The sequence below is a fragment of the Arvicanthis niloticus genome, chromosome 4 (assembly GCF_011762505.2).
Source record: "Arvicanthis niloticus isolate mArvNil1 chromosome 4, mArvNil1.pat.X, whole genome shotgun sequence".
Lineage (NCBI taxonomy): Eukaryota > Metazoa > Chordata > Mammalia > Rodentia > Muridae > Arvicanthis > Arvicanthis niloticus.
The window spans coordinates 50,542,943-50,570,734 of NC_047661.1; the positions used below are offsets into that span (position 1 = coordinate 50,542,943).

The window sequence follows — 27,792 nt, forward strand, 5'->3', positions numbered from 1 at the left end:
ACTTCCAAGCCTCCAGAGGACTTCTAACCTGAACCACAGGCAGAGTCGCTCGCTTAGGGACACTCCATGTCTCCTTGGAAGAGTAGTTGCCTGCACATTCCCAGTCTTCAGAGGCCAGCCCTTCTTGGAGCTCTCGAATTTGCCATTACAGGTCTAGCCTTTGGTTTTTAGATTCCGGGTTCTGCTGTCAGAGAGACATAGCTGTTGGGGCCCGGGTCCAAATCCTGCGTCTCGGGAGATCCCGACCGGTCTCTGTGGCGACTGCTTCGGGTGGCCAAACGAATCGCTCACTTTCGATTTTTGAGCCGGGAGAAATGTGTCCCATCTCGCTAGCCTTACGAAGGGCCCCGCGTGGACCGTACCATCGTGTAGCGTGCCGGAGGGGGAAGCGTTCAGGTACAGCTCCCGGCTCCCCAGCGAGCAACCGTGCCACTCAAGAAACTAACGTTCAGTGGACTCACGTCACTATCACATTGTCCCCGGGAGCTGGCCTCCAAGGCAGAGTCTACAATCCGCTGGAGCTGGGCGGATGCATTCGCCGCTCACCCACCGCAGTCCACCCCCGGCCCGCCTGCTGCCCACGTGCGTCTGCCCGGGCGAGCTCCTTCGGGCCCCCAGCCGGCTGAGAGCGTTACGCAGTCTGGAAGCACCACTCCTGGGGCGGGGCGGGGCGAGCGTGTGCGGGGCGGGGCGGGACGAGCGCGAGCGGAGCCGGGAGCTGCCGGGCGGAGCCGAGCGGAGCCGAGCCGAGCTGCGAGGTGCCGGGGAGAGGCAGGCAGAGCCTGCACGCGCCTCCTCACCCATCGTGCTGCGTTTCCCGGCTCGGTGTCCCCCCTGCCTTTGCCCAGTCACCGGCAAAACTTTTATTGTCTCGGGGACCACCCCCCCTGGATGTGTGACGAAATCGCAACGCTCTGCTGTCTGGTCCCCAAGCTCGCCTGCAGCGGCGATCGAGGGAACGTGCAACCCTCGCCGCCGGGCTCTTGCGCCCTGCGCTTCCTCACCTGCCGATCGCTCCCGGGAACCGCGAGGGGGGACCCCCAAAGGAACCGCGCGGGCATCGGCACCCCGAAATCCTGTTCACCGTTGCGGACGGGCTCGGTGCAACTTTAACTTGATTCCTGTCGCCCACCCGGGGCACCCGCGGCGGCCGCCGCCGCCGCCGTCGCTGCGGTCTCACAAAGAGCGCGGGGAGGGAAGGCGGCGCGGGCGGCGGGCACGGGCCTCCGGGCTGCCCAGACAAAAGGGAAACTGCCATCGTTCTGCACGACTGTTCCGAGCCGCCGTGGGTTCACCCTATCGGCCCGGGCTGCCTCTCCACCTTGGTCCCGGCGGGCTGTGCCCGCAGTACTCGGACCCCGCGAGCTGCGGGGCGCACGTCGCTGCTGCTGGTCCGGGCTCTAGGGATAATAAATGATAGAGGATACAATGACTTTGCTGTCTCTGCTGGGTCGCATCATGCGCTACTTCTTACTGAGACCCGAGACGCTTTTCCTGCTGTGCATCAGCTTGGCTCTGTGGAGTTACTTCTTCCACACGGACGAAGTGAAGACCATCGTCAAGTCTAGCCGGGACGCGGTGAAGATAGTGAAGGGCAAGGTGGCCGAGATTATGCAGAACGATCGTCTTGGAGGACTTGATGTGCTGGAGGCTGAGTTTTCTAAGACCTGGGAATTCAAGAGCCATAATGTGGCGGTGTACTCCATCCAGGGCCGGAGAGACCACATGGAAGATCGCTTCGAAGTTCTCACGGATCTGGCCAACAAGACGCACCCGTCCATCTTCGGAATCTTTGATGGGCACGGCGGCGAGGTAGGAGTTCTCTGGGTCTATGTGTGTATAAATAACCGGGCGTCTCGTGCGTGGCGGGGTCGGATCTGGGTGAGAGGGGCGTGGTAATGCTCTGGTGATGACAAAGGTGAGTCAAGTTCCTTAAGACCCTGCCAAGGATTGTATGAGAGCGTCCAGTTTAGCCGAGAGACACGCACTGGATATTCCAAGCCATTTAAATATATTCCATGCTATTTGAATATAAAGTTCCCAAGGTCAGAAGCCAGTTAATAACTGCTAGTTTTCTGGGGAGAATGAATAGTATATGCAGTGAACTTTGTCACCAGGCCTCAGTGTCCCGATTCTAGAGTTCAGTTCGAGACAGCTAAGGAAGATCGTGCCTTCCGTGTACTCCTAAAGGGAGAAGCCTGCACCAGTTGGATAGACTGGGGGAAGGTGAAGGAAGCTGCGACTTCTAGTCCCTTCGCGCTAGGGAAGACTCCCAGCTGCAACGCTTCGCTTCTTCCCAACTCTGCCAACTTTGCTAGAGCCATAGGACGGGAGACAGGGTGCCTCGCTGGTGGTAGGTTTTGGCTGCCTGGCCTTTGCAGAGGTGGCTGTGCGCGCAGAGCCGGCGGTAGCCACAGCTGACCTCTATGTAGTGGCCAGCTTGGGGATACTGATGTCCTCTTCCTTCTATAAGTCTTTGTTTGGGGTTTATCTGGGAGCAGGAAATAGGATAAAGCCCGCTTTAGGTCTTTCTGGTTTCTTTCTGTGACATTCAACACTCTGGGCCTGTGGAGTCTCAGGTTTCCTGGAGGTCCTGCCCTTGGCCCTGTGCCCAGACTTAGTGAGTGTTAAAATGTGGCTCCAGAGCAAGTCCTGACATCTGCCTCAGTTGGACACTTGTAACTTCCATTGCTTCATGTTTCCCCACCTCCTTCTTGGTAGCATTCCTTTCCACCTTACCCTCTCGTCCTCTTTCCTCGAATTCTTACCCATCTTCCTCCTCCCGGTGGGCTCCAGGACACTGTGTTTGCTTGTTCTTGGTCTGAGGATGCTTTCAGTTGGTTATCTGCGCTCTCCACTCACCGTTTCCAAATGTTGCCCAGGTACAGTGCCTCCTTGTCAACTTTGCAGAGAACACCAAACATTTTGAAAACTTAGGTGATCAGGTTGGGATTAATCTTTAAACAAAAACATTTTCCCACCCCCTTTGCCCATTTATAATGGGTCCTTTGGAATGAAAGCTTCTCATTCATCATACTTTTTTAGTGTCAGGATGGTGTGGAGTTCTCCTCCCCTTGGCCACCGGGTAGCTGAACGACAGGAAGCTAACTGAGATAGGAAACACTGCATAGAGAGATGCCGACAACCAGGGGTGGCTGTTTAACGACAGAGTTTTAATGTCATTTTATGTGCCTGGGCTGACTCAGTGGGGATGAAGCAAGTGGGGGAGCCTCTCCCTTGTGAATAATTTAACAAACTTATATTTTTATAAACCTGCAGTAGAACAGTTGCTGATAATCTGATCCTGGGTTTCCAAAGCACACCTTTAGAAGTTCTGATTGGAATATCCGTATTGTAGAAGAACACTGGCAGTGGTGTCTAAGTGACATTTTGACTTTGGCCTTACACTTGTGATTGGATGATTAAATTTGTCTTATAGAGCCAGAAGTTTCAGTTGAAAAGTTTCTAGCAGTGTCTGGACAAATATGCCCCTCCCGGAAAGTATTTGATGAATGCTTTCCTTTAATTCAAAGTATTTTAGGTGCACCCCACTTTTACTATGCACATCTAAACAAGTATTAAATGAAAAGGTGACCACTGTTAGCCAAAACGTGAAATGCCCCCTATTGTGCCTAATGTTCAAATGCTTGCTGTTTGCAAAATAGTTAACATTGTCATTTCTCACACGAATGGGGTGATTGTGGTTTCACCTCCCATCAGGTGCAGTCAGGTTAGTCTCTTTGCCTTTGTTTTACCTTAAGAAAGAAATCGGGAGAGCTATAAATAAACTATTGGAATGGTGATAGTAACAGACACTGCCGAGCAACTTCTCTCTTGCCTTTATTTTATTTTATTTTATTTTAATCTCTATCATTTAAAGACAAACCCAGCATCTGGTTCCTGTCTTTTGTGTTCTCGGCTGCTTTATCGTTCACCAGAGGAGGGTGCCACTGTGTGATTTTTTTTTTTTTTTTTTGATAGTTACAACCTCTCAGAGAAGGTGCCTTTTCTGTATATACATGTACACACATAACCATATACAACACAGAGGTTAAATGAGTTGGATTTTATTCGTGATAATTCATACTGATAAAATAAGCTATACAGATTTAGATTCAGAAGGGAACTTTACTCGTGCTTGTATATTTTATCCTTATTTATTGATTTCATCCCGTTTTTTAGACAAGGTGCAGATATCGAGAGAAATTGTGCCCTTCCTAAGGCTGTCTGGCTAGTCTGAGGCTTTTGGTTTGTTGGTCTTTTCACCAGATAATAGGCTTACATATTTACCTAGGCACATAGCACTCTAGGGATACAAAGGTGATTGAACATAACTTCTGCCCTCCAGAGGTGCTTCGGTCTGATAAGAGTGACCGTTAGACCAAAAGTGATGGCGCCCAGTGCTTATGGTGATCTAGGAGCACAAGAACAATCATTTAAACCAGACTGAGAGGTAGGCGAGGTGAAACGCCAAGAAGGCACCATTGACTGTAAGATGAAGAGGAAAGGCTTTACTTGCCTATTTGTGGTTAAAAATAGGGTTTGGCTATGGAGCAGAGGCTGGCACGAGCTCACAATCCTCCTGCTTTAATCTGCCCAGTGCTGAGCTTAGACGTATGTGCCACACGATGCCCCGAAAAAGTATGTGCTTCGACTGACTTAGGTTCTGGCTTTGAACCTCTGTGACTTCATATCAGCTTCAGCTGTGACCTTGGGCCTTTGGGTTAAGCAGCTTTATCTGGGAGTAGTTTATCTAAATAATAATGAATGTGAGTGAATCCTCTTCAGTCTGTGTCGGAACGACTCAATGGAGAAAAAGTTACCGAAGACATCTCAAGCAGCTGGAAGTCTGCCATGTTGTGGCGGTGATAACCAAGGGATGGATGGTTTACCTGTGGGAGTTTCAACTTTCTAGAACGATGTTTGTGGGGCATCCATAGCTAACTTATTCCCCAAATTCTCTGTGTCTTCTTTCTAACATCTGGTAAACTAATGACTATTAGCAAAGGGTTCTATGGACATTGAGAAAGTAGCACTGTGGTATCAGGCTCGTGGTTTCTGATTACTGAAAAGGAATATTCCCTGTGATTAATTAATAAATTAATAGATATTCTGAATTGTGCTTCAGCCTCCTTTGAATTGGATTAGCATATTCAGCAAGTGTTTCCTCCCACCCCCCAAAAAACAAACCAACTCTGGACTTGTGCTGAAGACTAGATTGGATGGCTGTGGCTTTATTCAGATGCCCAAAAGAGCTTCTTCCTCTCTGTAATCCAGTAGACCAGGTTCTCTCTTTGGTTCGCTGGGACCCTTTAAACATCCTACCCACCACATTATGGGCAGATGGTTGGCTGCCTGTGTGTGTATCTGAAGCTGTGGCAGTGGCTTTCTTATGTAACATGAGATCAAGACAATCAAAGGTAATAAACGAAGCTCAGATTGTAGTGATAAAGATAGAAAGGTTGCTCTTTTTAAAGTTCAAAAATATCAGCTAAGGGGCTGGGCTTAGTGGCCTAAGTCTTTAGTCTCAAGCACATAAGAGGCAAAGGTTTTGATCTCTGTGAGTTCAAAACCAATCTGGTCTACATAGTGAGTTTCAGGACAGCCAGAGCTATATAGTGAGACCCTGTCTCAAAAAAAAAAAAAAAAAAAAAAAAAAAAAAAAAAAAAAAAAAAAAAAAAACCCAACAAGCTAAATCAAACAAATAAACAACCTCCCCTGCCCCCATCTCATCTAGGAAAATGATTGGCACCTATAATTTACCCACAGGCAAAAGGCATTTTGTCGTTTGTTTGTTTATTTATTTAAAGTGCTGTATAGAAGGAAGATCAATCCTCTGATGCAGTTTTGGCTGACATCTACCTAGGTGACTGGATTTGTTTTTAATGTTCACATGCTAACAGGCATTCCTGTATTTAAAGGTCATGTATATCTTAGCATATAGTTTTGAAAGTTTGTATTTCATATCAGAGAAGAACATATTTCAGAGAAAACAGACAGGAACAAGAGGTTTGATTTGCTGTCAAAGGTAAGTGGTGTACGAAGCCTCTATTTTAGGTTAGTTTAGACAGAAGGAAATCTAGACCCAAAGGAGCTCCATACCTGGTCTTCCTGGACCACCTGCTTTCTCCTCCAGCTTGTGTGCCTGTCTCTGTGCACTGTTGTTTTGTCTGTGAGGGTCATTCTGAGGAATGGTCTTCTGAAGCCCTGACAAATGGACTGCAGAGACATTATTGAGGATTTTGGTGCATTTATAGTGTACACAGCATACGTAGCATATACAGTGTGCATAGCATACATACATGGAATGCTTTTCATGAAGACCAAGGGAGAGGTAGTTCCCTAATATGTTTCCGTTTTTATCTTAAGGCTGTTGAATCATACAACTGAGAGTCAGCCTGTGGGTTTTATGCTGTTAGAAGTGCTGAGAGTTAAACCTCTGTAAATGTGTAGAATGTCGTAGGATCCATTCATTTGGCATGTTAACCTCACTCCCAGGATAGCTCATCTTTTTCTACAGTTTCCCTTTGTCCCACTTTCCTCTCTCTCCCTTTAGATACGACTTTTATCTTGTGGTATAATATGGACGTTTTCATTGGGTCTCTCTGAAACAATGTGCAGTTCTAACTAAATTACCAGCAGTACAGTCAGTGGTCTGCTTTTCTGACATTACAACTGAGGTTAGTGAATGATTAACTCTCACATTATAGTGTACAAGAGACCTAGAGGTTTACTGAAGAGAAATGCCTTGTGACTTAAGAGAAAATAAATTATTTTTATTTAAAATGGTACATTAACATTTCTCCAAAGAAAGGCCTCTTTTCCCCCCCTCTTCGAAGTCTTTCTTGTTTTTCCTTCCTTTCTCTTGTTCTTGGGAGCATCTTGGCAAGTGAGTGTAGGAGGCTGGTGTGACCTTGTGCATCTTTTAACAAATTGGTTAGAAAGCCAACTGAATGGCGCCAACAGCTGTTATCTGTGTGGCATGCCACTTGTGGAAACAGGGTTAAGGCTTGTGCTGTCCAGAGATGAGTCAGTGCGCTTTCTGCCCTGAGGAAGTGTGCGCGTACACGTGCGCGGGCGCGGGTGCGCGGGTGTGTGTGCGTGTGCGTGTGCGTGTGTGTGATGTGCATGTATACTTTCAAGTATGTGTATATACTTGCATATGTGTGTATAATGCATCTGAAGGCTAGAAATTTATACCACATGGATCATTCTTTGCTGAGGTAGGGTCTCTCACTGATCGCTGGACCTTGCCACTTTGGCTAATATAGCTAGCCAGCTTGCCTCTAGGACTGCCTGTCTCTGCCTCCTGAGTACTGGGATTACATGTGGGCCACCACACCTTCTAGGTGCTGGGGATTCATATTCCATTCCACAGGTCTATGTGGCAAGCACTTCATCCACTGAGCTATTTCCCTAGCTCTTCAGGAAGCTTCTGTCTGACTCTGGGGAGGTGAAATGTTTTAGACTCTTAGAACTACTGGGCATCCACCAGCTATAAGTATGTGGTGGCCTGTCTGAGCCAGCTTACGGAATCTGGGTATTTGTAAGAAGAAACTGACATTCCTTGCTATCCTAGTGTTTTAGGAAGGAGAAGGAAGGGGTAGATAACATTTTTTCCCCTTCAGTGAATTAGAGGGAGCAAAAGGCAGATTTAGCTGGACAAGTAGGTGGCCCATTGCTTAGAGCAGACTTGTCAATTGCTGTCATTCTGGAAACGCTTTCGTTGTGTTTTCTATATTTGAATACTGTCCATTCTGATCTACATGGTGGTTTTAGATGATCTATTTTATGTTAAGTGCATTTATTTGGAAAGTAAACTTCTTATCAGCACTGAGAGCAGATAATCCATCAAATAAAATTCTCGAACTTCAACTTTCTATGGTGTTGTCACCATCCTGATGGGGTGGGATGATTCTGTGATGGCTCCCTGCAGTTTCTGGCTCTGTTAGAGTCCCTTTGTCTTCCCGCCTACCCACCCTATTCATAATATATATATATATTATATATATATATGTATATATACACACACACACATATATGTATATATACATATATATGCACATATATACACATGTATATATGTATATATACATATATGTATACATATATGTATATTTGTTTGTTTATTTAGATAGGGTCTTGCTATATAGTCTAGACTGGCCCCTTGTTCAAAATCCTCCTGCTTCAGCCTCTTTTACTTTTTTTGATTTTTCGAGATAGGGTTTCTCTGCATAGCCCTGGCTGTCCTGGAACCTGCTCTGTAGACCAGGCTGGCCTTGAATTCAGAGATCCACCTGCCTCTGCCTCCTAAGTGCTGGGATTAAGGGCGACACCATCCCCACCCTGCCCTTTTTTGCTTTGCTTTTTTAAGATCAGAAAACTGGCTTAGAATATGTAGCTGCAGTGCATAATTTGAAGGAAGGCAAGTTGCTTTGCAGGGCGGATCCTGTAGTGATGCTGCTTTTAGAAGAGCCTGGTGGGGGATGTCAGTCACTTTCCTGCCACGGTGACAAGAATCCCTGGGGAAAAAAAAAACAACAACAACTTTAAAGGAAGAAAGATTTATTTCAGCTCTTGCCTCACAGTTCTCAGCTAGATCCACTGCTTTTAGTCTATGGCAAACTAGAAACGTCATGGCACAGGATGTTCCTCATGGCAGCCGATAGGTGGAGAATACGGAGGAGATAAGATACACCTTACTCACCTATGTCCTTAGAGCAGCCCGTTCAGCTGTGAACTCACTGATGGTTAATTAGTACCCTCATGATCCAGTCACCTCTTTACCACATCACCATGTGAGGACTAAGCACATGAGGAGACATTTCATGTCGAAACCATAACAGAAATGTCTGCTTTTACTGATTTATCATTATTATTTACTTTAACCTTATGAGATAACTCAGTGGGTAAAGGCACTTGCCACCCAGCCTGAGTCTGATCCCACATGGTACAAGGAGAGAAATGACTCCTTTGACCTATGACACATGTCACACACACACACACACACACACACACACACACACACACACTTTTTTCTTCCATGTACTGGGGATTGAACCCAGGGTTTTGTATATGGTAACTATGTACTTCACTACTAAGTCCTATCTTTAGCCCTCTGTCCAGTTCCTAGTGTACGTATGTGGACATTATAGGAAGCCCTTCCTAGGTTTGTAGTTGCCATTTTCGTTTAGTTCTTTGAGGGTGGATCTCATTGTGTTACCCATGCTTACTCTGACAATGACCTTGACCTTGATCGTCCTGTCTCTGCTTCTCCAATAAAAAGTTATAGGTACAAATCACTACGCATAGCTAGACCTAGCTAGTTTATTTTTTCTTTCTTTTTAAAAAAGCTTTATTTTTATGTGTATGTGTTTTGACTGCATGTATGTATGTGTACCATGTACATGCCTGGTGCCCATAGAGGCCAGAAGAGGGCACTAGATCCCCTGGAACTAGAGTTCATGAGCTGCTGTGTAGGTGCTGGGAGTTGAACTTTGACCCTCTGTAGGAGCAGCTTGTGCTCTTAACCGCTGAGCTGTCTCTCTAGCCTTGCTTGTTTTTAAAAGTAAATAGCACACTTTGATATTTAAACAGTTACTAGTCACAATTGCTTGTGAGATACAAGACAAAGTGTACCCAGTGTGTTAGGACCCAAGGTGCATGAGTCAAGACGCAGGGGTTAGGATGTATACAAGTAAGGAGAAAGGGAGACTGCTGAGGCATTGTTGGCATTGCCTTGAACTCTGGCTGAGGAGCAGGGCTGTCTTCTATGGGTATTTGAAGGCACTTGGGTGTTGTTGAGCAAGACAAACGCTTTAGCAGTCCTGTTCCTCATCTGTATTCAAGAAGATTTGCTTTGAGTGACAGGTAAGGTGAGAGAGTCAGCTGCCAAGCCTGGGCCAGTGCAGTGTGGTGTGGGCTATCCCTGAGAGGAGCTTGGAGGGAAGAGCCGTGTGAGTCTGGCTAGAATTTGCTCCACTCCTCCTTTTATGTCAGAGTTTCTGGCATTCATAAAACATGTGCTGACCACGTGCTCTCTGAATTTTCAGAACATTATCTCTGTTATGTTCCTAGGTGGGTGCATTTTAAAACAATGCAAATATGCGTTACTTATCACATCTGGTTTATTCAATCGGGAAGGCCTTTGTTTCCTGGAGACAGGGTCTTGCTGTGAGGCCCAGGCTGACCTGGAAGCCTTCTGCCTCAGCTCTCAGTGCTGTGGGATCACAGGACAGTGCCCTAGTCCCGTCTTTTATTATCATTTTGTTTCTACAGATGACTTAGCTTTGGTTACAGAGCATAGCCGTTTCAGGATTCAGGAACTCTACAATGTCTTATTTTATTTTATTTTATTTTATTTTTGAGACAGGGTCTCACTTGCGTAGTTTTGGCTGGCCTGACATGCTCTAGGTAGCCCAGGCTGGTCTCATACTCAAAGGAGAGCTTCATGCCTCTGCTTCCCAAGTGCTGGGATGAAGGTGTGCACCACCATACCTAGCTGTCCTTAGTTTTTAAGAAGTGATTTGAATTTTATTGGCCATGATCATTTGATCTCATATTTAAGTGATCCTGGGATTAGGGACTCAGTTCTGAAAAAAAAAATCATATTTTTAACTTGAAGTTAATATTTGATTTGTTTTATTCTTAATTTCCATTGTGATCTTTAGCTATTTTAAGGATATGCTTTTGTGCTTTAATTTTAATATTGCTTTACTAAGTGCCCTAACTTATAATAGTACAGTGTTTTTAATATTAAATATTAATATAAATATTAAGTAACATGAAGTATTAAAGTAAAGCTGCAAGTAAAATATTTAAAAATAAATTAATTTTGAAATTATGAGAGTATAATAATATAACCGCATGATAGTGCAGAGGAAAAAGCCACTTCAGGTCTCAGCCTGGCACATTCACCCTTGCCATATTAGTGTGTGGCTTGTTGGCATTGGTGGGCATTTCAAATATGATTTTGCAGTCGTGTCAGGTGTACATACAGTTTTACGTTACTTTATGCTATCTGTAAACACACTAAACATGCTGCCACTTTGCACTATAATCCTTTATATTTTATTTCTTATTTATAGATATTGCTATATGATGGTGTCACACATGTGGAAGTCAGAAGACAACTTGCTTGATTAAATGATTCTGTCCTTCTACCATGTGGGTCCTGGGGACTGAACTCAAGTCATGAGGTTTGGCAACAAGCACCTTTACCCATGTTGCCTGCCCCTATGTTTTTATGTCTAACAGTTTCTAGTGATAGGGTAATATTTTACTAATTGATAACTTACACAGCTATTTCCTGATACATTTAGTTTACTCTAACTTCTCAACGTTGCAATTAATGTAATAAATATTTTAGTGCTTCTTCTATGCTTTGGGATTTTATTTTTAAGACTTTTTTTTTTTTTTTGTTTTCTGTTATCTTTATTGGTGTTTCTTTTCAGACTGAACTGATGGCTTGGTTGTTAAAAGTGCTTACTGTTCTTGCAGAGGACCCAGGTTCAGTTCCCAGCACCCAAGTAGCGACTCATGGCTCTCTGTAACTCTAGTTCTAGGCGTCCTGACTGTTTTTTGATCTCTGAGGGCTCCTGCATGCATGTGGCATACATACATATTCACATAAAATTAAATAAAGTGAAAGGGATAACTTCATGTATCATGTACTTTGACTATATCAACCCCCATTCACTTCCTTTTTCCCTCTTCCCATGAGCCATGATTTCCTTTCTTATTCTAGTCTCTTTTCAGCTTTCACATGATATATGTATTTCTCTCTCTCTCTCTCTCTCTCTCTCTCTCTCACACACACACACACATTATGTTATATATATATATATATATACATATATATATACTATGTGATATCTATAGCTCTGTATGATATATATGTATGTGTATGTATGTATATGATGTATGATATATACATGTGTATATAGTTTTAGGTATTCACACAAAATCTAGGGTAACAAACAAGAAATGACACGCAGTATTCGTCTTTCTGAGTTTAGTTTATTTCACTTAAGATGAAGAAGGTCTCTAGATGCATCTATTTTCTAGCCAATGACGTAATTTCATTCTTATGGCAGTATAAAACTCTGTTATGCATATATGCTGTATTTTCTTTATCTGTTCATCTCTTAATGGATACTTAAGCTGATTCCAAAGCTTGGTTGTCACAAATAGTGTTGCACGCGCACAGTAGGGTGTGCAGGTGTGGCTGGGATGTTGAGAGTCCCTCAGCTGTATAAACCTGCTTGTGTTGACAGAGCCCATGGTCGTTCTGATTTTATTTTTTGAGAAGTCTCCATAATGTCTGTGCATAGTTTACACTCCCATGGGCAGTATGTAAGGTGTCCTGACTTTGATTTATTGGTAATGTTTATCTGACTTTTTAAATTTTCTCTTCATGATTGCCATTCTTTTTTTTTTTTTTTTTTTTTTTTTTGGTTTTTCGAGACAGGGTTTCTCCGTGTAGCCTGGCTGTCCTGGAACTCACTCTGTAGACCAGGCTGGCCTTGAACTTAGAAATCCACCTACCTTTGCCTCCCAAGTGCTGAGATTAAAGGCATGTGCCACCACCGCCCGACATGATTGCCATTCTTTCAGACAGACTGTGAGAATAGTTTTAATCTTTATTGCCCTGATGACTATAACTGTTCAACACTTTTTATGTCTTTATTAGACATTGTGCTTTATCTTTTGAAACCTGGTCATTTCATTAGCTCATTTATTGATTGAATATTTAGCACTTTTTTTTGAAGTTCTTCATATATTCTGGATGTGAAGGTACCACTGGTTGTGTAGCTAGCAAAGAGTTTTCTCCCAATCTGTGAGCCATCTCTCTATGTAGATGTTTTTTATCTTCACGTGGTCACAGTTCTATGCTTTCCTGAACTATCGAAGTCCTTTGCAGGAAGTCTCTGCTTACATCTTGTGTAGTGTTTCCTTATAGTGATTTCAGTATTTCAGGTCTTTAGTCAATTTCAGTTGATTTTGTACAGAGAGAGCCAGAGGGCCTAGTTTCATTTTTCTGTATGCTAGTATCGTTTCCCCAGCACCATTTAGTGAAGAGGTGTGAGGAGCAGCTGAGTAAGCCAAGGGAAGTGAGGCCGTAAGCAGGGCGACTCGGAGGCTTCTGTCCAAGTTCTTCCTGCCCAGAGTCCCCACCTTGCTTTCCTTCAGTGATGGACCGTGACCTATAAGCCAAGTAAACCCTTTCCTACCCCACGTTGCTTTTGGTCAGTGGTTTATCACCTCAGCAGAAAGCAAGCCAAGATAGTGGTGCTCAAAGTACTTTTATGCATTACCTGATTTTAGTTTACATTAAGAGTGTGTCAGTAAATTACTCTCATTTTATAGAAGTACACATTAAGGCAATAAGAAATGAAGTCATTTACTCAGTTCCTCATAGCCCTTAAGTGGTAAAACTAGAATTTGAAGTGGAGATTCAGACTTTGTGTCTCTTTGGGCCGGAGAGATGCTCAGTGGGTAAAGGAACTTGCTGCGGAGATACAGAGATATATGTCCCCAAGGCCGTGTTATTAGGTTCTGGTTGGAGCTCCATAGGGCGGTAAAACACAGACATTGTTTTATCTGTAGGGCTCCAGATTTCTCCTGTGACGGTAGTGTTCCTGTGATAGATGTTTCTGCAAACCTCGGTAGATGAATCTTTGGTAGGTAATTGTCTAGGAAAGTCCCCCTTGTTGTGGAAGTAATGGTGTCTGAAGTCAGAAAGTGAGCCCCACATTCAAGCAGGTTCGGAGATACCCCATTTATTGCTAGCACAGTCTCTGTCTCATTATAGAGAACCCTCCTTGTCGGGCAGTTACAGGGGCATCTGTGCGGACAGTCATGACAGTAAGGAAGATTTAGGTTTTATTTCCTTCGTGGAACTACAGGCTTTAGGATAAATATACAGGATTTGTAAATGATTGCAAATGATTGCACAGTTTCTCTGGGTACCAGTGTACTGATAGTTTATTATTTTCCTTTTGGAAGACCAAAGCAGTCCATATTTTCTTGTTAACTTTAAACAGCAAAATGTCATTTTCCCATTTACTGTAACACTGGTGGCATGTTTGGTTTGATTAGATGCTTGTTTTGTGTTTTCATTCCAAAAAGATTTGAATACATTATTCTCTTAGTCAACATTAAACCACGTTCTGGCTTATTTATTATAAACCTTCAAAGCCAGTCTCCATATTCGAGTAGGGAGAGACTTGACGTGTCACAGTTGTGTGTTGACCTCTGCATGTACACTTTCTGTGCTAACAATAAAAGCATTAGCCCAGAACACTCTGCATAGCTTTTCTCCTTGGCAGAGCACAAAACACGTTTTAAATATTCATGGTAATTAAGATTATACATATTGATAAACTGATAATGTTTTCCATGAAGTAGAGGCCTGTGCTATGACAAAGTTGGGATTGAGATATGAAAAGATAATATTCTACTTAAATGAATCTCTCTAGACTCTATTTGTCTGATAATATGTTATATTTGTGCTGGTTTGTTGTCTTTTGTTCGTTTCTGTCAACTTGACACAGGGTAGGGTCATCTGGAGAGAGGAAACTTCTACTGAGGTGATGTTTTCCCTCATCAGACTGGCCAGTAGAGAGCTCTGGGGGTTGTTTTCTTGATAAATGATTGGCGTGGAAGGTCTCTGCCCACTGTGGGAGGGGCCACCCCTGGGCAGGTATAAGAAAGCAAACAGAACAAGCCAGGAACAGGAACACTCCTCCATGGCCTCTGCTTCTGCTTCTGCATTCAGGTTCCTGCCCGGTACTTCCTCCATGACTGACTATGAGCTGTAAGCTGAAATAAACTCATTGATTATAAACTGCATGCTGAACATCTCCCCCAGCTTGCTTTGGTCATGGCGAGTTATCACAGCAGTAGAGACCTAACCAGAACAATATTTTTCCATTTCTCTGCCTTGGAAATAGAAGCCAATTGAATGAATCTTAGCAGCCTCTACTGTTTCTAGGATGATAAAGGATAGTTGAGCATGTTAAGAATGAGACTTATTTTTCTCCGTTCCCAAAGGACAGGGCAGTCACTGGGCACAGGGCTCCTGAAGGTTATTTGGGAGGCATTCTTGTGGCACCTGCACTGCACAGCAGCACCAGCCAGAGAGACCCCACTTCTCAGTGGCATGAAAACCAGCTGCACCCGGCTAGTGTCTCGGAAAGCTCACTGGCTTGTTCAGAGGTTAAGTCCTTTCTGGACCACATTGTTCATGTTTGTGTCCTTCCAATCCTACTTTGGTATGACCTATAGGATCCTGTATGATCTCTGTGTCCCCATTGCTGGATCAGAAACTAGCTATGCATTTCTCACCAAGTTAAAACAACTATGGCTTCTCTGGAGGAGAAATCAACATTTATGTGCATGTGCTTTTCAGTGTTAACATTCTAGATTTTGGCATAGATGCCAGTGAGCAATAAAATCTTAATAGATCACTTTACTTTAAAAAAAAAGGGGAGACTATATTCGACATCACTGTTAGACAGCAAAGGTGTTAATCTGAAACCTGCTGCTTAAAAATTGTTCCCTTAGTTATTGGATGTGATGGTACGCACTTTTGATCCTGCCGTTTGGCAGCAGAGGCTGGCGGATCTCTGAGTTTGAAGGCTATAGAGTGAGTGAGAGAGACCTTATCTCAAAAGTGAAACAAGTTCTCTTGAATGATTAGTCAAATTACTCATAAAGAACAGCATACATAACTTATATAATCTATAGCTTATGTAGTATATAGTTATAAATGTATATTGTCCAAAGTAATGTCTAGTAAAGAATAAACTATGTATAAAAATGTAACTTTATAGTGTTTCAGATGATATAGAAGAACATCTTGAACTTATGTAGGCTAGTGAGTGGTAGCGCTTTTCTGTACCTTCAGGATAATGACTTGAGTAATGAGTAATAGTCTGAGGGCTTCAGGCACCAATTGGCTTTTTTTTTTTTTTTTTTTTTCTTTTAAAAAGAAGAACGTCTTGTGGCTTTCCGTATATCCTCACTTTGAGGAAGTTTATTCTGGAAGTTTCAGAGATACAAAGCAGAATAAACAGGAGCTTTTAGAGTTAATAGTAAGTTGAATTTACCTGATGGTTTTAAAAGTCAGTTTTGGGAAGATAACGATAATGCCATATTAGAAGCATTATTTTTACTGTATGTGCTGGGCATCGCTTAGGATACATAGAAGGGAATACAGAGATAGGCACAAGCCTGGGAACTTTTACTTATAGTACATAGAACTTTATATTTCCCTGTGTTTCCTCCCCGTGGCTGTAGGACCCAGGGGCATTTTATTTTCCTGTGTTTTCAGGAGACAGAGCAGTAGGCAGTTTTCCTGTCTGTCACTGGTGGCTTTGCTGAGCGTCTGTACGGTACGTTCAGGCCTAACCTGTTTTGGTAAAAGTCTTGCTCTGGTCTCAAGTGTGAGACTCAAAAGGCAGCTACTAATTCTGGAAAAGGAAACTACTGTTTTTAGCAGAAGGATCCAAAGGAACTCCTAAGGGCGAAAACCGGAGAGCCTACCAGCTGCCAGAGAGCTGCTCCCTGTGCCTCTGTTAGAGTCACGGGCCCTCCTGTGGTTCATGGTGCTGCATAGAGACAGAAATTGTTTATTCCCAAGGCTGTTGTGGTGCAAACAGATTTAGACATGAAAAATCGCAGGCAAGCATGCATTTTGGAATATTGCTTAAGAGGAAATTCTTTGAAAAGACAAACAGTGTTTTGTTTTGCTCTGTTGTCCCCTCTGAAAAAGGGTTCCTCTGCACAGAGAAACCCTGTCTCAAAAAAACAAAGTCGGATGAGAGTGTTTGTGCTTCGCCAGAGAGATGTCCTCACTCCTGGTGCAAGTAGGGATAAAGACAATCGTTCTCTTCATTAAAAAGAAATCAACATTGATATCATTTAGTCAGAGTCCACAATCTGGTCGTGTCAGGTTCCACTGAGGCATGGTGGACACAAAGTGAGTTCCTTATTTAATTTTGCAGTTCGATCAGCTTTGTACAGAGCTGTGGAGTCATCACTGCAAGCAGGTAACCTTTGCCCTCCTCTGCTGCCCTCTGTCATGGGACAGCCATAGTCTGCCTTTCACTACTACAGCTGGTGTGTATTCTCTAACATTTTCTGTTCGTGTAAGCACACAGTGTGTGCTTTTTCCTTTCCCTGTACTCAGCACAGTCATTTTGAGACCCCTGTTGTTTCACCTCTCAGTAATTCACTCACTTGTAAAATGATGCTCTAGTTTATAGTTCATCATTAAAATTAAAAAGAGATTTATTTATAGTTTTTGCCTGTATGTATAAGTGTACATACATATGTATTATATGTGTATGTGCACTGTATGTGTGCCTGGGGCTCTTGGAGGTCAGAAGAGGGTGTCATATCCCCTGGAACTGGAGTTATAGGTTGTTGTGGACCTCCACATTGGTGCTGGGAGTTGAAGCTGAGCTTTCTGCAAGGGCAGCAAGTGCTCTTGACCACTGGACCAACTCTCTCCAGCCCAGCTTATCCATATTTATTCTTGAGTTCTAGTCTAGTATATGGAAACCAGATTTTGTTAAAAATATGATGGGTGGTGGCTCACACCTTCAGTCCCAGCACTGTGGGGCAGAGGAAGGCAAATCTCTGAGTTTGAGGTCAATCTGGTCTATAGCACAAGTTCAAGGACAGCCAGGGCGACACAGGGAAACTTTGTCTCAGAAAAACAGGCAGACAGACATGCATACAGACAGACAGACAAATTCACCTGTTAGGCCTTTGAGATAAGTGTTTGTTGTGGGTATGGATGTACAAATCTTTGTGTGGGCACATGCTTCAGTTTTTTTTTCTCTGGTAGCCTGCTTGGGTTATCTTGTAGGTGTGTGTTAGCTTTTTAAGGGAAAGTAGTGCCAGCCATAGCCATGCCTTGTGGAAAGGAGAGAGACCCAGAGGTAGAGGAGTATTCGAGGGAACTAAGCAATCAGGTGGGCAGAAGAGAAGATCAAGGCCCACAACCACTGGAGACTTGGTTTCTTACAACTGTTTTCTTGTGTTCCACGTTAAGATCCAAGCGAAGCTGCCCTTGGGCAGTGGCCTATTTCACACACTGGTGCATGGTGCTGCTATCTTCCTACCTAACAAAGTGCCTTTTGTAAACATGTGACGATTTTTGAACCTGGGTTTTGAAAGCCCTTTTTGTTTTTCACCTGTTATCTTTTGTGATCTGTCTGAAAGATCTGACTTTTTAATTTTTAACTCATACACTTGAGATTTGAAACTCACAGTTTTTTATTTTTATTTTTTGGTGGAGCCTCACTCTGTTGGCAGTTGGCAACACTCACTGTGCACTTTTACCCCATCTGGCCTCCTTCTGAGCACTGTGATTACCTCTGGACGTCTCTGAGGCTGCTTTACAACTTAAACATTTTTAAATTATGTGCAAAACAAAACAAAAAAAGAATCACCAGAGAAGGTACCCGATAGGACAGAGAACAGCTTATTGGTAGTGTGGGAATATCTTATAAAGGGTAAAACTTGCCTTTACCTAACCCTTCTCTTTGTCATCTCCCAGCCATCTGAGTTTTTGAGTTAAAGGAATAGCATTTAGAAATTTTCAAAGTGAGCAGTTTATATAACTTACAGGTTAAGAAATGGTCATGGTCCACTCAGGGAAGGCTTGTGAGTTATCATAAAAACAGAGTAAAAACTCTTCTTGACATTGACGCCTCGGTTCACCTCTTCCTTGTCTTCCTCAGGGTGTTCCTACATCCCAAGTGCTGGGATTACAGACATCCAGATCACGCCACTGTCTGGGACTCATGCAGTGCTGGGAATCAAAGCCACGCCCTCGTGCGTGTGCTGTGTGCAGCTGCTCTGCCCATTGAACCACACCCTCAGCCTTATTGTCATTTTTATTTTCTTTTGGAGGCAAGGGCTCATGTAGTCCAGGCTGGTTTTGAACTCCTGATTCTCCAGGCTCCTGCCTCTCAAGTGTTGGGATCAAAGGCATGTGTCCCCATGTCTGACGTTCTTTGTCCATTTTAAAGTTGTGGTATTTATTTTTATAGTTGAGTTTTAAGGTTCTTTAGGTTTTAGCCACACATATAATAGTAAAATGCAAATGTTTCCCATATAATATATTTCCCATAAAATATATTCTATAACCTTAAAATTTGACATTGTAATTTCAAGGTTACCAAGAACTTATATGAGTATTTAGGATGAAAATCCCTCATCCAGAATACTTCAGACAGAAGTATTTCTGATTTTTAGATTTTGAGATATTGATACAGGCTTTACCAATGAAGCCTTGCTAATCTGGAAGTCTCACATTTAAAATGTCTGAGCATCGTGCTAGTGTTTTCAGACTGTGGATGCTCAGGTGAGGGGTGTCCAGCCTGGATCAGGAACTCCCGTGTGCTCCTTGTTCAGAATGTTCTTTTCGATTGACCTTGTGTTGAGCCAATCCAATACAGGGAATTAGCAGAGGTTTGGAGGAGGTAAAAATAAGGACATAGCACTTGTTTGATATGTGAAGCAAACACTGCTTATAAGCAACAGAGTACAGTTGAAGACAGCACAGATCGAGACAGTGGAAGAGGAGGCAGCCAACGGTGAGGAGAGGTGTGCTGGGATTGAAACTCCTTCCAGTAGTTCTGAATGTGACAGTGCCTCATCCTCAGATTCTCTTGGCAATGTTTGGGAAGCTACTGATTATCAAAACTGTGGGAACTGTGGGGGATACTGCCCTGTTGATTTCTGGTCAATAGAGCCACATATGCTGCTGCTGGAACATTCTTCATGGCCCAGACAGCCATACAACCAAGTATCAGGTCCATAGTTGAACAGTGTGGCGGTTGAGAAATCTTCCTCTCACCACAACTAGATGTTACAAGAAGCATGTCTTGAGCTCCTTAAAGGCATTGGAACCAGAAGTTCTTTACACCCATTAGAAGGACTTACAGGGGTAGCTGGGGAGACAGCTTAGCTGATAAAGTGTTTGTTCTGCCTTCAGGTCCAAGTCCAATCTCAGACTCACAGTCTAGACTACGGTGAGAGACCCTGTTTCAAACATGGTAGATGGCCTCACTGATGCTTGACCTCCTTGGACACACATGCAAATGTACCCACATATGTATGTGACACACACAGCTTATATACAGCCCAAGTTAGCCCCAGACTCTCTATGTAGGCTTGGATATCTTTGAATTGCTGATCCATCTGTCTCTATGGGTTACTGGCAATGGAACCCAGAGCCTCATACATGCTAGGCAAGCAAGTGCTCTGCCTACTGAGTTAACCTGGCTTTGCGAACTACGAATCTTCTGTAATGAGGTACTTGAAAACACTTCCTTAGTTTTATTTTGTGTCGTGGTCACTTAAAGCTGGTGTGTTCCTGTTATTACACTATCTTCTTTGTTACTTTTCTTCTTGAGAAAAAAAAAAAAAAAAAAGCCCCACCAACCTCTGAAAAAAGCAAATGTTACTTTACGAAAGATCTGGAAGCCTAGAGGGAGAAAGAGGTGGTTTGGGGTAAAGATGACTTAGTGGCTTCCTTTTGGTCCTCAGTTATCTGTAGAGAGCCTAAGTATCCATTCTGGTCCATCACTTATTCCTGTATCCCGGGACGGGCCTGGAGACAGCATGGCCTTTGAAGCTCCGGAGACCTAGTTTTGACTCCAGGCCCATTCATAGCTGTCTAATCTTGGGACGCTCACTGAGGCATCGTGAACCCAGCGTCTTCATTCTTGTTGAATGCCCTCATCCCCTTTCCTCCCCCTCCCCCCTTCCCTCGTTCCCTCGTCCATCTTCTTTCTCCTTTTTCCTGATTGATCAGAGCCTGGGCATGGTGCATGGCGGGCACGTGCTTTCCCACTCAGCTCCCAGCTCGGTTTGATCCGGACCTTTTCTTTCCCTCTTGATGGTGGAGAGGATTTAGACTCAGCTCAAGGCAACAGCACAGAACCCAATCTCTGACTGTACTGGCTGGCTGTGACTAGAATGTAGACAGACTTTTCTGTTTTGCAACTGAGTCTTGCTTGTGTAGCTCAAGCTTCCTCAGTCACTGAAGGGCTGTGATTTTAGAAATGAGTCACCACACTCTACTGTAGACAGACATATTTATAGGGTACACATGGTCTAGTCGTGTCTTGAAGTGTAAGAACATACTATATAATCTTTGGAAATGTATATGTAAAGGTTTTCAGTATCACTGGTACCATAGTGCTTTCTGTCACTATAGTGTTAGCTGTTACCATCATCACCATCATCACCATCATCGTCATCATCACCACCACCACCACCACCGTTTTTAAAAAATTTTAAAGAAGATTTATTTATTTTTATTTTATGTATGTATATGAGTGTTTGCCTACATGGATTTATATGTGCTGTTTTTAAGCCAAATGCCCTCAAAGTCCAGAAGAGTCAGATCCCCTTGGAACTGGAGTTACAGACAGTTGTAAGCCACCCTGTGGATGCTGGGAAATGAACCCAGGTCCTCTGCAAGAGCAGCAGATGTTCGTAACCACTGAGCCATCTCTGCATTATTATATCATTTATCACAAAAGTTATTGTCATCTTCCTTAAGTTTGTTTTAGTTTAGTTTAATGAAGAACCTAATGAAATCAGTTTTACGCTTAAATCCCATTTATTTATTTATTTACATTTTAAAAGGTTTAATTTTTAGTTTATGTGTATGAGTGTTGGCCTGAATGTAGATATGTAGACCATTTGCATGCCTGGTACCCACAGAGGTCAGAAGAGAGCATCAAATACCCGGAACCAGAGTTAAGAGGGTTGGGAGCTGCCTTGTGGTACTGGGAACTGAACCTGGGCCCTGACAGAGCAGCCAGTGCTCTTAACCACCCAGCTGTCTAATTTCCACCACTTGTTTGTTTTTTTTGAGACAAAGTCTCTGTGTATAGCCCAGGTTGGCCTGAAACTCTCTATATAGCCCAGGCTGGCTCCAGTTCACAGAGCTCTGCCTGCCTCAGCCTGCTGAGATTAAAGGCATGTCACACTCAGCTCTTCACTTTTTATAGCTCGTCACACATTCCAAAGGCAATTATGAAACTTTTGCAGGTGGATGCATTTTACACACTAAACTCCCTCAACACTCAGCTCAGGAAAGAGAACATAGCAGAACACAGCACAGCACGTTACAGTTCGCTGAGGCAGGGACTCTGCTGAAGGGAGACAGAGGAGGGTTGGATGGGGGAGCGGGGAGGCACAAGGCAGGGGGAGTGACAGGGAGCACTGGATGGAAGGGAAGGCTGCAGGAAGAATGTAACACGTGCGAGAAGAATGAATGAATGAATGAATGAATGTAATTTCATGTCACCTTTACAAAAAGAAAAAAGAAAAAGGAAAAGGAAATAACCTATTGCCACGACTCCAACTTCTGTCCTTGTTCTTCTCTGCAAACTATGTTTCTGGTTTTTTTTTGTTTTTTTGTTTTTTGTTTTGTTTTGTTTTTTGCAGGTTGGGGGGGGGGGGAGTATTTTTCTTTAGTATGGTGTGGACTGTTGTGCTTTGTGCAAGCCCTTAACAGCTGTGGTAGACAGGTGGGACGTCAAGTGTGGCCTTAGATGCCTTTTTTCCCCTCTTACTTTCAAAGCTTGTTTCTTGGAAAGGGATTTCCCGGGGCTGTTAGGTTTGGACGTGGAAAGGCTGAGCTTCTGCCGATCTTCCACAAACAGGTGATGTGCTCTTTGCTTTTATTTTTCCCGAACTACAGAAGTCCACTGAGCACAGTTGTCTATTGTACTGAAAGAAAAGGGAAATAATTGCTCCAGCTGCACAGGCTTCTTAGCTGTCCCCTGAAAAAAGCATTTAATATTCAAAAGAGCCCGCACACAAGGAGAAAGCCTGCTGTGGAGGAGGCTGCACAATGCCGGGTGACTCATCTCCTGCTTGGAAGGAGGTCATTATTCCCGAGCACAGGCACCTTCTAGAAGCCAGGGATGGCCAAGTGTTTACCCAGTTTCTGTCTGGACATGTCCAGAAAATTGGAGGAAAATTTTCAAAAAGGAGAAGAATAAAGGTTGGGAGTTCAAGACCCTTTATATATTTTCCTTTCAGAATCAAAGCGGAGAACATGCAGATTCTGAAAGCCCTGGAAACATGCTCACTTGTGCAGTGTCTTGTCTGTGTGTCTCTTACCTTCCCTTACTCGGCTTGATTGTGCCAAATTTCCACATATGTATGTCAGAATTCCACTGTTCTCTTTTGGGTTATTATATTTATTAGGACTTACTTTATTTTTCTAGGAAATCCCTCCCCTGCCTCCAAGACGGGGTCTCACTGTGTAGGTCAGGTTGTCTGAAGCTTATTTTGTCATCCATGCTGCTCCAAACTCACAATACTTCTCTCACCTCAGCCTCCTGAGCACCAGGCTCACTGATGTGCACGCTCTGCTGTGGCTTAGTTATTTTTCCACATAACTCAGATCCTGGCAGCTGGGGAGCTGGCTAAGATGGTGGAGTGCCTGCTGTACAAAGTGACTTCACATTGCCAGCTACCACATAAAATCAGGATCTGGGGTATGTGTCTGTATCTCTGCTGGTGGAGGTTGGTAGAGCCTGCTGGCCACTGCAGCCCTGGTGCCTATGAGCAGGCACTTCCCTCATTCTGCTTGTTGGGTTTGCCAGACCTGTGCTGCTCTATCATGTCCTCCTCAGGGACATCTTTGTCTCAGTGTCACTACAGCTGTGCTACCTTTTGCAGAGAGGTTTGTCTAATCTATTGAATGTTGAAAATTAGGGGGGGGGGGCGTGTCTTTAGCACCATCACAAACCCACTCACTGTATAGGACATGTAAAGATGCTACGTTAGTCGCAGCTAGGTCTCTCCCAGTACAGAAGGCACCAGTGTGGCCTCTGTGGAACCCTGACCAAGGCCAGAGTTGGCATGTGCATTAAACGAGCTTCAGGATTGACAGGTTGGTTCTCTCTGGTCTGTAAGAAAAAGGTTTATACTTATTTCTCTGTTAAACTAGCTGTTGAAAAACATATGTAAGCTATGCTTTTGACTTCTGAAGCCCTAGAATTGTTTCTGAACTGAAACTACTGGCTTTTTAACAAACCATATTTAGATGTTAAAAAGCTTTTAAACATGTATTTTTATTATTTCAAAAGTAAGATATATTATTTGAAGAAAATTTCAAACTCCTAGAGCTAAGAAGACTTGTTGGTAAACATTCCTCGTTGTCTGCCCTTTACTTCTGACTCAGAGTGTTTTCATAATTCATCCCAAATAATCTGTTTAACCTGGACTTAATTTTTAAGTGTACATCAGAAGCGCTTTGTTATTGAATTGTGTTATTCTGTGATATAACCCTGTTTATGATGTAAAGTTCAACATATTTTGCTTTCTAAAATAGCAAATATGGAGAATAAATAATACCTTTTCTGAAAACTCGCTGTGGCCTCTATATGGGTCAGTGGAACTTCTGGCCAGTGGTTTAAATGTGTTTTGTTCAAGAGCTAGCTTTCTTATCAGTGAAGGCACCTGAGTCCAAGGGGTCTCTTCTGTTAGAGCACTGAGTGTGTGTATGTGTGTGTGTGTGTGTGTGCGCACACATGCACGAAGCACGTGCCTGTATTCATGTGTGTACGAGCTAAGGCCAGAGGAGACTCTCCAGCATTCTTCTCTATCTCTCCTTGCCTTTATTTTCTTCAGACAGCGTCTCTCACTGAACCTCCAGCCAGCCAGGCAGCCGGCAGGACCCAGTGATCCTCCTGTCTCTGTCTCCTGCAGCTGGGCCAGCCTGGCTTCTTATATGGATGTTGAAGATCCAAACACAGGTCTTCTTCCTTGCACAGTAAGTGCTCTTAGACACTGAGCTATCTTCCTAACTTTTATAAGACTCCAGACCAAATGGCTTCTAAATTCATGTCTGACTTTCAGAAGGAGAGGAGGTACAATAGATGTGAGACAGCACAGAGAGAGAACAGCAGTGAGAAGGTCACACAGTGTAGACAGAGGCCAGGCTAACATCCACTGCATCCCAGCCTGGCATATCTATAGTATAATCTAAAGTATAATCTAGACTATATAACCTTTCAAAAAAAAAAAAAAACCACAAAAAGTTAGACCTAACAATTAAAAATTAGTATTTGTTTCTTTTTCATATACTTTCCACAGGGTGAACTCTTTTTTTCTTTTCTCCTCCTCCTCCTCCTCCTCCTCCTCCTCCTCCTCCTCCTCCTCCTCCTCCTCCTCCTCCTTCTCCTCCTCCTCCTCTTCTTCTTCTTCTTCTTTTTTTTGTATAGAATCACCTGACCAATTTATCTAGCAGGACCTTGTTATGGTAAACACCAGCTTGTGTAGATCTGGGGTCTGGAGACAGGTTGAGAGTCTGTCTCCAATGGTATGGAAGGGAAGAACACACATCCAGGGCTGTCCTCTGACCTCCACATACATGCCATGGTGCATGCCCACCACGATTCACACATGCATGCTCACTTACACGCGCATAAATAAGCATATTTAAGTTACAGTCCTAATGTGTGTTTTCCTCTGAGAAGTCTCACCTGGAGACTGAATGGGTAGGGTGAAGGAAAGATGTGCTCACCAACACGCTGGGAGTGCAAAGACAGAATGGTGATTGTTTGGGAAAGTGACCGTGAAGAAACTCCTCTGACCAGTCTGTCTGGCTCTGGGCTTGTTCTGATGGCCACTGAAAACTTTCGCAGCCTTTGGCTAAGTTGTTTCTCATAGATGAACACCTAGTTCTGGGGAATGTGTTCTGTTTTACTCAGTTCATCTCTTCTTTATCTCATATACTCTGACTTAGAAACCGTGCTTTGCCTTTAGCAGGCTAGGTGTTTAAAACCCGTGGCTAAATTCCTGTGAGTAATGGTTGAATTATCTGCAGTTTTAGAGGGAAAAACACTTAGAAATTTGCTTCTGAGAACACCTTGAAGGTTCTGTAAAATTTTAAGATTTATATAAGAAATAATAATTATGTATTTGTAAAACAATACTTATATGTATACAAGTACGTGCTTATTTATGTGTGTGTATGTGTGCATGTACGTGTGACCTCGTGAGCATGCACCATGGCATTTGCATGCGCCATGGCATGTATGTGGAAGTCAGAGACAACCTTGGATATGTGTTCTTGCCTTCTACCTTGTTGGAGACAGGCTCCCTTGTTTGCTGCTGGGTACCTCAGGTTAGTTGGCCTGTGAAATCCTAGTGTCTTTCCTGTCTCTGCTTCCTATCTTGCCTCAGCAGACTGGTATTCCAGACCTGTGTGATCTTGTCCTGTTGTATTTGGGTTGTGGCCGTCTAACACAGGCCTTCACACTTGAGTGGCAAGCCCTTGACCCATGGAACCAACACCCAAGCCTACGAAAACAACCCTTTTTAAAGAAAAGTCTATTACTGTGAATCTGACAGTAATGGGAAAGGTGTATTCCTTTATATAACACAGAACACTAAAAGCTAAAAATTTGAGACAATATGAAAATGTAATCAGTAAAAAAAAATTTAAGTTCTTGGTGCTAGAGAGATGGTTAAGTTGCTAAGAGCCTTGACTGCTCTTCCATAGGACCTGGGTTCAGTTCCCAGCACCCACATGGTGGTTCACAGCTGTCTGTAACTCTAGTTCCAGGGGATCCGATGCTCTTTTCTGACCTCCCTGAAGTGGTATGTAGATAGGTATAAAAGCAGAATGCTTGTAACATAAAATAAAAATACTAAAAATGATTATTTTTACTCCAGATGTCTGTGGGGAATGCTTAGCCCACACGTGGGCATGGCCGTGGATCTCTGTTGGGTTGTGTTGATCCCTGAGCATCTGTCACGGCTTAGTCGGCTGGAATTGCAGCTCAAAGTGGCAGAAGTGTGCGGCTGGGCCTGGAGGCTGGTGGTCACTATTCGGGGCTCCCAGATGCCACTGGGGGGGCCGAGGATGAACAGAGACTGGGGGCTATGGGCTGGCCCGCAGCTGAGAGGAACGAGGGAAAGGAAAGAGTTCTGGTGGTGCCCCACAGGAAGAGACTTGGTTACTGTACTTGCTTGGCTAAAACAGCTGCTCCTCGGCTAGCTTGCTTGAAGAGGCAAGAGGCAGGCCTCTGTGGTGGAACACAGAGAAGCTCTCCACAGGAGATTAGACTCTGCTCAGGCTCAGTAGTTGAGACCTTCTCTGAGGTTCCCCCATGGCAGGGCCCCCAAAAGACACGTGGAAGTCTGTGGGCTTTACAGGCTTTATTTCATGGCAAATGGTATTGAATCTGGATGCACCCCCACTTAGGTCAGTGTGGATTTGACTTAAATAGGGAAGCAGGAGGGTCTGGAAAAAGAAAAAGTAATTGGCTATGCCCTCTGGCCTTTAGGTAACTCATTAATATGGAAATCTCAAGGCCCTGAGACCTGTAGTCATGCCGTCTACCTGTGGAGGTGCTGGTAGGGGTGTTGCCCTACATGACTGCAAGGCGCTGTTCAATGGAGATCTTCTTCGCCAAATGTCAAGAGCACGGATTCTGGGAGTGTTTCGAAATAGATGCGGGTCCTTTGCAGGCATGGACACCTGTTGTGTCGCTGGGCTATTTCTAGCCAGCGCTTCTACCAAAAACCAAACCATCCTATCACGGTCTCACAGATCTCCAAGTTCTCTTCTTATGGGGCCATCATTACCGGTTTCCACTTGTCTCTTGAGTGGTATTTTAAGTGTGTGCAAACATGTCTGCTTGATTCTAGATTGCCTTTTAAATAAACAGCAGTGTGGAAGCTTCTGTGCCGTGTGTTTCTCACTCGGTGTTTTGAGGATTAATTGAGACAGA

The 27,792-nt window shown here is 43.8% G+C and overlaps 1 protein-coding gene across 1 annotated transcript in view; it reads left to right on the forward strand.

Moving 5' to 3' along the window:
- The first annotated feature begins 678 nt into the window (after positions 1-678).
- The window catches only part of Ppm1l (protein phosphatase, Mg2+/Mn2+ dependent 1L), a 245,552-nt gene continuing 218,438 nt past the window's right edge, over positions 679-27,792 (forward strand). The window contains exon 1 of the mRNA XM_034500165.2: positions 679-1,812. Within this exon, the coding sequence (XP_034356056.1) occupies positions 1,414-1,812 (399 nt within the window). The 5' untranslated portion in view covers positions 679-1,413. The remainder of the gene's footprint in view (positions 1,813-27,792) is intronic.